This window comes from Apteryx mantelli, chromosome 2, assembly GCF_036417845.1.
Source record: "Apteryx mantelli isolate bAptMan1 chromosome 2, bAptMan1.hap1, whole genome shotgun sequence".
Lineage (NCBI taxonomy): Eukaryota > Metazoa > Chordata > Aves > Apterygiformes > Apterygidae > Apteryx > Apteryx mantelli.
In genome coordinates, this window is record NC_089979.1 from 43,091,892 (window position 1) to 43,101,556 (window position 9,665).

Genomic DNA, 9,665 nt, shown 5'->3' on the forward strand with positions numbered 1-9,665 from the left:
TGCATATATTGCTGCTTTTTCAATATCAACAAATACAGTTTCTGATCTATAAAGAGCCTGTGGACATATGTATAAATCAAGAAGGTAACTCATGAGAAAATAATTCAATTCATATAAGTTTCCGTATTTTATTATATTCAGAAAAAAACCCTGTAATTTTATTTTTGTTCAGTTAGATGATGATTGTACTTTCTTGAATGAGGCATTGAACTTTTTTATCTATTTCCGTAGTTGGGACTAGCAGTATTGCTGATTTTGTGGAGTAAGAGCTGACCCAGTTTAGTCCACAGAGCTGATATAGCAGAAAAATGCAAAATAGATTATGTTATTTTTTGTGTATTGCACTGACAGACAAAAACAAGGGAGTCTAATTCCAAAAGTGCTCGAAAATTTTTTGTTTTATTGTTTCAGACACGAGTAGCAAAATCTGCAATTTAGACTATGTTTTTCACATAGTCCTACCCTATATTAAAATCAGACTCTTAATCTATCTTTAGTTATGACAGGGAGATTATGCTTTCCTATGAAAACATCTCAGTGAAAATTTGATAGCTTTTATTAACTGCATCCTGTTCAGTATCCTTCTGGCCACATGCCTGTGCACTGTATTGCCAAATTATTCAGTGTTTGGGCTTGGTGTTCTTCAGCTGATTGCATAGTGCAAGGTTCTCCCCCAGCCATTCCCAGGCAAAGCATGGGAACAGGCCAAAGGGGAGAGGGACACGGGAATCAGACTCATCAGTAGTAATTTTATGGATTTATAAATTTTTTTCATATTTTCACAGGAATATTGTTTTCACTATTTCACAGAAATATCACTGTGCTAGATACAGCTTTGAAGACCCTACCAGACAGTACAGAATGTTAGTGGTTCAAGTCAACAACACGTCAGATGATTTCATAAATTCCCATCCTTACCTACGCTTGGAAATATGTCATCTAATTAGACTCCTCCACAGTACCAGAATGCCCTTAAAGGATGGTGGGCTTGATATGACATTCATTCTGAAAGCTTGTGAAAAGTGTTGGCTAACATGTATGAATAAGAGAGTAGACTTGTTTTTCATCATTTGAATGTAGATTTTCTCTTTTTTATTTTGCATAGGAAACTTTGTGAGCCTTTGAAGTTATGCCTTAACAAATGTTACTTCTGATGAGTCAACTAAACTTGTCTTTTACATGTTTCTGGCAATCACATTTTTAGTTTTTCTCACTTCCCTGTTTTATACAGCTTTCTCTTTCATTTTTCACTTGTGACTTGAGCTATATTGTCTGGACAAAATGTAACAACAAAGGCAGAAATTCTTTTTCTTCACAAATTTAGGATGATAAATCTGATAGTGCTACAGGAGGATTAATTAAGATTGTAGAGAATTTGACAAAATAGCTGAAAGTTTCCTGAAGCCATGTGACTGAGGATGACTAGGCTTATTTTTTTGTTCCTCTTTCGCTGAAACGAAGCTTCTGTCAGATAGTATAGTAACCAAGACAAGTAACTATGTTTCAACTTTTTCTTTTCATTTTGTTCACCCCTGGACTTAGTGAATTGCTTTGTACATCGTCAGATCTAGAAATATCATATACCTTTTGTGGTAAGTAAAAGATGGCTTATTCTTTTTTTATATTGTGTTTGCACAGTAGTTACTGTAGCCTAAGGAAATGTGATTTTTCTCATTTGTTTCTTTGATGAATACAGAAAAATAAAAATAAGAAGCTCAGCTAGAGTGTATATCTGTTGGTAATTAGAGTGTATTTCTGTATTTCTGTTATTAATTACCATGTTACAGGAATTACACTGCACAGGCATAAATATTACCCCAGTGCTGGTTGCATCAGCTATGAGAAAAGAGAGGTTTACTACTAAGTAAAGCAGTCATGTTTTGCTTTAGGAAAAAATTAAAAGGTAAGAGATTTGAACTTGGTCTTTTAGTACTATATGATATAAATGATACACATGGATTTAACCAACACATTCAAATCAATAGCTTTAGGCATATGGGAAAAGAAAGGCCTAATGTGAGATTCTGTCAGGTTGGGGAATCAGTTATGCTCTGGGGCAACATTGCATGTCTCCTCTTCACTTGCCATATCTGTATTGTAGGCCATGGGATCTATGTAGTTTCCTACTGTTTTTTCATGGATTTTGCAATACCTAAGCACTGATGTCAGCAGACCTCTTGAACAGACTAAGTGTGCCCATGTGAACCCAACAGCAAGAAGGTGGGCTTTTGAGGAGGTATTTCACAAGGAAAGGGCCATGTCTTTTAAAAATCTGTGGGCATTATTAGTGTATATCACTTGTAAAATAGCTATATAAATTAAGGCACAAGAAGGAGTGTTTATTTTAAGTAATTTGCTTTACCTTAATACCCACTTTTTAAATTTAACAAGTGTAAAAGTTGCTATACTTAAGCTTGCAGATCAAGCCTTCAAGCCCACACTAGCTATGTTTACCCTTTTTCTGTCATAATTTCCCACACATTTGTTTCTGTCATAAGAAAATGGCTGCTGATTACCAAGAGTCAGTCAGCTTCCCTTTGCACATCCCTTGCTTTAATCCCCAACATACAAGGCAGCTCTGCTCCTTGTAAATCATCATGAAACCACTTTTGCTACCTCAGGTGGTCAGCAGCTTAGCATGCAGTTACACTCCTTCTCCCACCCTACCTGCAAACCCACAGTTGTTTAACATGAACACACTTGGAAAGCCAGAAGAAGCAACTTCTAGAATGAAAATAAAAGTACTGAATGGAATCCTTCCAAAGGCTGGCATTGAATGATGTTTTTTTAATGAAAATACCAGATAATGGGCTCTGAATTTGATTAGATATGGAGCATATGATGCTTCATCACATTGCATCTTCCACTGACATCTGCTTTGTGGATGTTGTACAACATTAGATGGATCAGTCATAAAGCAAATCTACTCATAGTCTCATTTACTTTATTCTGGAAAATATGCTTGTCCATTAAAATCATATTTTCCTGTTCTTAGCAGGCTCCTACAATTTCCATGGTTAGTATAAGTAGGGATATTTTCATCAGAGGACCATGCTGACATAATGCTAATAAAAAACGTGATTTCAAATAGAAATAAAGGTACTTTTGCCTCTGCTTGTTTGCGTGCAAAATATCAGCCTAACAATGGATTTTTCTTACTACTTAATCTCAATTTAATATGATTTTACTTTTGACTTCTAAGCATATGAATAGTCAGAAATATGATTTAAAACACATATTTACTGTTTGCTATGGATATTTTGTATTATATAATTTTACAATATGTACCTTATATTAAATATGTATTTAAAATATATGTGTTTATTATAACTGTGTATGCATGTATGCTTTTATTATCTATTCACACTAACTATATTAAACACTTTTTTGTCCTGTAGATTCTATAGCTCAGACCTTCGTGTTTAATATAACACCTTGCACCATGGTGAATAGATCAGTCTGGAATGTTGTTCTTACCTGGATTCCACGTAAGTCACTCCTTGCCAGAGAATTATTGTCTATAAATGCAAAAAATACAACACTAGCAAAAAGCTAACACTTCATTCTAAGTGTTAAACTATTTAGGAGAGCACATAAAGAATTGGTAATGTGATAGACAAAAAATATGATTTCTAAATCATCCATGGAAACCAGCGTGAGTTTGACTTGAGCAGTTACCGGAGCTCTGCACGCAGACTGGCATTGTGCACTGGAACTGGAGACAGTTCAGGTGTGGTGTCTCTCGCAGTTCTCCTTCGAGCATTTATTTGGATTAGCTGTGGAGCTGAGTAAAAACTCTGTTATTTTTGTTGAAGAAATTAAAACAAAAGAAATTTGAAATTTTTCATTCATATATTTTTGGAAGATGGATTATTTTTGTTTAAAAATAGTTTTTGTTGTTCTGGAAATGACATCGTTTAAGTTATTTATTTTTGTTAGTTTTGAGGGGGTCTTTAAACACAAATATTTTAAAGAAAAATATTTTTTTATCTAAATAGCATGTTTGTGTATATGTTTTTCCTCATTATCCACCACCTTTTTCTTATTTGCAATGTCTTAACTAGGAAGTGACATCACCTTTTTGAAGGCAGCCTTTAACGTCTGGTATGATGGTGCCAGGGCATTAGACTGGAAAGAAGTTCTTTGTAGCGGAGCTGATGATGAATATACTGTTTGTGGAGCATTGAAAGGAGGTCAGTGTAAATAATATGCAGTATCTTTCCCTTGCCTTGCAGACTGCCTCCATAAAAGAGGCAAAATCTGCCCCCTTTTTAAATACTTACCACTAAGATGATTTCTTAAGTGACTGTTTCATCAACCTGTGGAGGTAGATTTTTCACTCCACGTTCTAGACCAATTCACATAGCTTGGCAGGAAAACCTAGAAAAGTAAAGGTGAACTTCTGTCAAAGCTAGCCACGCTACAGCACTTCAGCTGTTACAAAGGTGTCCTTTGCCCCTCTGCAGCTGGTCTAGCTCAGCTGCTGAACAGGGGAGTTATTTCTGGCTCCAAGAAGCAGCAGCTTAAGCTATTGAAAGACATCATGGTTCACCAAGCTAAGGGAGGCTTTGAGAACAAGGGGACTTGCCACAGCTTAAACTCAGATTGACTCTAACTTTAGTCAAGACACATGGACCAGTTATGTGAACCCTGAGCTCCTGGCTTAGGTAACATAATTCAGAGCAAGCAGTTCTCCAAAGTCAGAATTCTGCTAAAACACGGAATCTAAATTTTGTGCTTTAATGTCTTTGTAGTGCGGTTTCCACCTCTGTAAAGTAGGATTAATAATATACTTTACCTCATTATCACAATTTTATTGTTAATATCTCTAAAATGCCATGGCAATGGCTGGACTGCACACACAAACCTGAGAGGAGCCAGGGACACTACTAATCTCCAGAACACAGTTCATTTAAGTAAGTGGCAAGATGATGTTTTGATCATGTTCTCTACACAGACATATAATGCTTTTCCTTATTAGAGAAGAGTCAGTCCTGTCCTAGGGACTAACCAGCATTAACATGACACAGGTTCGGACCCAGAGAATTCATGATATCAGACTGCAAGCAAAAAAGACCAGGACAGAGGTCACAGTATGCAGTCCATGTTTCCCCTTTTTTTTTAAAGTGAATATCAACTCTGTGCAGTTATTTAGAACTACTATGACAGATTAAGTTATTGGAGGTATCAGTTGGATGGGTCTGTAGGGGATGTTGCAGTAGCATTGTGCTTAATTTTTATTTCCTAATGTGATTTAGACAAATAGACAGAGCTCTGGGAGAAGAAATAGCTGAAGGCTTTATCCTTTGTCAGAGTAAACAGCACTGGTGTTGTTACTGAGAGATATGGCACATTGTTTTGAAGTTATTTAGGGAGTTTGACTGATGGCTTCATGATTAAGTAACCATTTCTGTGATGATGATCCCTATTTTACAGAAACAGTTGCAACAACATTTGATATTAAAGGTGCAAGAGTGACATTTCCACAGGTACTTTCCAACATTTTATATAAAGAGATAACAATAGTAAAATAACGTACTTATATGTGTGTATTTTCTGGAAAGGGATGTTCACCCAAACTGTAGAAAACAGCAAAAGGAAATGTAAGAAAACTTTCTCATGCTTGAAGTAATGACGCCAGAATGGTAGCGATTCTGGATTGATAGAGGTGCTCAGGTTATTCCTCTATGCATAGCTTTCCATAAACTTTATTTTGTGAAAGAAAAGACTGAAGGTATTAGTTAATGTCACACTAATTATTTTGTTTGTTTGGTAAATTATTGTGTTTACTTTAGCCTGTGGGGTAAATCCATCCATATTCTTTCTTCCTATTTGATCCATTCTCTTAGGTTCTCTTCACATTCTTGGCTGTTCCTCCCAGAAGCCTTTTTCAAAGATTTGAAAAGGGATAACAACATTTGAAAGTAAAAGCAGGGCTCCAGTGTTGAACCAGGAGCAGCACCAGTCCTCAAGTTAGCCCACTCTGATCCAACACCTGCCTCAGCAGCCTGAACTTTCCCAAGACCCTGACACTAGCCTTAGCATCACTCACCCAGGCATCCCTATTAATTCTCACAAATGTTGCTAAGGAGCTCCTGCTGGGAGAAAATCTCCAGCATCCCCTTCCTAATCCTTAATTTAAAGTTCATGGGCCTCTAATGGGATTGAACTCCTGCCCAGAATCCCTTCTAGCCCAGAGCTGTTAGTAGGCAGGAACCCCCCCTGCCAAAGGTCCTCTGAGAGATGAGGTGCTTATCTGTGCTTGTCTGACACTTCTTCATGGGACTCTGCCAGCTCAAGCACTAAACCTAACCATAGTCTTTACTGGAAACTGGAAACTCTTGCAAGCCTTCCAGTCTTTACATTAGTCCTAAGAGCCCTTCTGGTCCCAGATGCTCATCCCCAGCTTGTCATATCAGAAGAGGAAGGTGACAGGTGTCAAAGAGGTAGGGTGAGATCCGAGTTCAGCAGGGGTCACCAAGCTAACTTCTGTCCTGATGCTTACAAGAGTCTCCTGTCTATATGAGGGTGTGGAGATAAAATATGTGGCTAGGAAACAGCTAAATCTAGGGTTATGTTGCTTTATGGATCAGACTGCTGGATGTAGATGAGCAAAATCCTAGGTTTGGAAAGAAAGCTGAACTAACATGAGGACTGATGTTGGTTTCTTTAGTGTCTACTATGAGAAAGCATGGCTGAGTTAGAGCTGAGCCTCTGGCTAAGATTGGGGCAAGCAGGATCCCACTTGTCAGGGAGCAGCACGAGGGGGCTACTCCACGAGGGAGGGAGCTGGGAGCTGAGGGTGACAACCAGGCCAGAAGGGCCATGCCTGCACCAACAGGGCACCATCCCACCATGCCCAGTGAGGCGAGCAGGGGAGGGCTGGTGACGGTGACCAGGGTCAACCTCAGCCACAGACAAGTCTGTAGTCATGAGACAGGTCCAAGGACAAACCAGAAAGTTAGGCCAGGGTCAGGAAAGAACAAGGCCAGGCACAGACATACCTACAACATATCTTAGACAGAGACTAAGAGCAAGGGCTGGAGCTTAAATGCAACTGCTGAGCAAGGTGGGGGATGGCCCAGCCAAGGCCTCTCACAGCTCCTTCTCCCATGGCTGATCCAAGGCCACATGGCTGTGCCGTGGCAGAGCTGGCCCTGGGCACAGGCAGCCAAAGCCCTAGGATGGGGGGAAGAGGTTGCAGACCCTGAGGATGCACTCATGGCCCTGAGACTATGATTTAGGATAGGGCCAAAAGGGCAGCTTGAGACCTCATGCTGAGAAACAGTCCTGGTTATATTTTGAGCAGGAACTGGAAGAAATGACTAGAGCTAAAGCTAACATTACAGTTGAGGTTATGTTTAGGCTCCAAACTTGTTAAGAACAGTCAGTTTCTTCAAAGCCTAGAATTAGAAAGAAGTGGTAGGCTATACCAAGGACAGTTGCTGGCAACATCACCTAGTTTCCTTATGTCTGGAACTAACAACACTCACTGAACTAGGACCAAAGCAAGGGTTAACTCTAGCATTAGGGTTAGAATCTAGTCCCTTAGGGCAGCACTCAAATACCTTCACTCTGTCTAACTTTTCCTGTTCTCTACCATGGGTCTTTCCTCCCACTCTTCTCTCTCTAGTACACTTCATCCTAATCCTGACATCATGTCCAAACTCAGGACAAATTTTTTGCCACTGGTAATACTGTGAGGTTGTTTCATCTTTTATCAAGCAGATATTTGATGTACTCATGTCATACGCTCACTAAAGTCAACCCATTTGGCAAGTGCCATTGAGGCTGAATGGAAATAACAAATATCCAGTACCTGATTATAGCTGAAAACAACAGAACAGACTGTCTAATGCAACAAACTCTATTACAAGACTCTGATCAGAAGCTGTGCAGCATGTAGCCTGGAGGATTCTCCTAGGACTGACCATAAAATTCAGGGGCTATGGTTGCAACTACCTATGGTATATATATTTTGGGGGAAGAAGGTAGCAGAAAGCCAGCAGAAAGCAGAAGAAGTGTTGGTGTGTCTCAATCCCTGCTGGATCTAAACTATAAGGGCTAATGAGGTTATACAGCCTCACAGCAAGAACAAAAAAAAAAGCAGCACACTTGCCCATTGCTGCAGAACAAAGCCTGGTCTGTCAGCTCAGTTAATTCCTCTTTGTATGTCTATTTTGTCAGCTGGAGCAGCAATCCCAGGTCAGAACCATTAATCAAGAGGCCAGCTCTGGAAGGGGGAGCCAGAGCCCTTGGGAGCGCAGGACTCCTTGGCTTGGGAGAGAGCCCTGAGAAGTATAAGCCAGATCACAGCTTACGTTCATTAGTGTTGGGGTTGAGAAAAGGATGTGCAGTATTTTTTATGTGCATATGTATTTGAATATATTCATGATAACAATCACTGATGGGAATCTTTGTTTTTCCATCCTAACAGAAATAACATGAACCATGCTAACTAACTGCTTGGCCAGAAATGGGTAGCATTATGCACTGATTTTGTTTTTTTTTTTCTCTGCTTGCTTTTAGGCAAAGTATATTATTATTGTGCAAGGATTCTCTGATGATTCTGAAAAGAATATGCTCGTATGCCTAAATATCACCATGACAGTAAAACGAGAAGCTCTCTGAATGTGACAAATGTTACAAATTATTTCAGAACACACACATTCCTTCTGCAAGCAATTGGAATCTGATCTATGAAATAATAAGCACACTAATTATCCTAGGATAGAATACAGCATGTACTTTATGGAAGCTTACATGATGGATAGTCTTATCCATTTATAGCACTGCTGTAATCAGATGCTCAGCCAATGTGCACAAAATCTCTGGGAATCAGGCCTGCTGAGAGTGATTCTGAATGGATGTCAGACTGAGAACTGCGTTTCAATGCTGTGCCTTGAGTTATGAAAAAGCTGAGTACTTCAGACTGCACTAAACGAACACAAGAATTTTTGAAGTCCTGAGCTGCAAGAATTAGGTATTTACCAGGACTCAGTTTAAAACATGACAGCGTTTGAATCTAGAACCCTGTTTTTCCTACTAACGATAAAACTCGATTGTATGACCAACTTGAGAAACAGTTTTTGTGCTCCTGTTATCTTCTGATTATCTTTAAAGGCTTCATAATCTTCCCCTCTGTTTTCACCACAGGGAAAGAAAAGAGTAACAACTTGTTATCTCCTATTAGCTGATGTTAATAAAATCCAAAGCAAAATATGTTACCATATATGCTGTTTCAGTACCGCTGAATTAAGCCATCCAGAGCTATAACCTCAACCACACCGGCTTTTAGCTCGGGCACCGCAACGGTGCCGGTGCTGAGGCTGGAGCTGGCACCGCTGCGGCGTTGCGGGGTGGTGACTGATGGCCCCGGGCTGGGCTGTGATGGGGACCTGGGGGAGGCGAAACACATCTCTTTTCATACCCAACTCTCCGTCAGGACTTGCCTAGTGAAGTAAGACTTTTTCTTCTAATAGATGTACCCGTGATGAAGTTGTGTGCTGTGCTGTACCTAACCGTTTACTGCAAAATCCCTGGGAAAAAAACGAAAACAACAGAACAAACCAACCAACCAACCCTCTTGCAGGCTGCTAAATAAACTACCAATCTTGCAAATTAGTTGAAGTAAAAATTTTTCATTCACTTCAGCAGAGGCATCC

General features: G+C 39.5%; 1 protein-coding gene across 2 annotated transcripts; it reads left to right on the forward strand.

Moving 5' to 3' along the window:
- LY96 (lymphocyte antigen 96) lies at positions 1-9,232 on the forward strand. 2 transcript variants are annotated; one of them, XM_013942820.2, is made up of 6 exons: positions 1-84; positions 1,543-1,592; positions 3,399-3,488; positions 4,065-4,193; positions 5,437-5,489; positions 8,530-9,232. In XM_013942820.2, the coding sequence occupies exons 1-6, from the start codon at positions 68-70 to the stop codon at positions 8,629-8,631; spliced, it is 441 nt and encodes a 146-aa protein (XP_013798274.1). In that variant the 5' UTR covers positions 1-67; the 3' UTR covers positions 8,632-9,232. The 2 variants fall into 2 exon arrangements, with proteins under 2 accessions (XP_013798274.1, XP_013798273.1); XM_013942819.2 differs by lacking the exon at positions 1-84 and having other exon boundaries at positions 1,049-1,592.
- Positions 9,233-9,665: the final 433 nt, after the last annotated feature.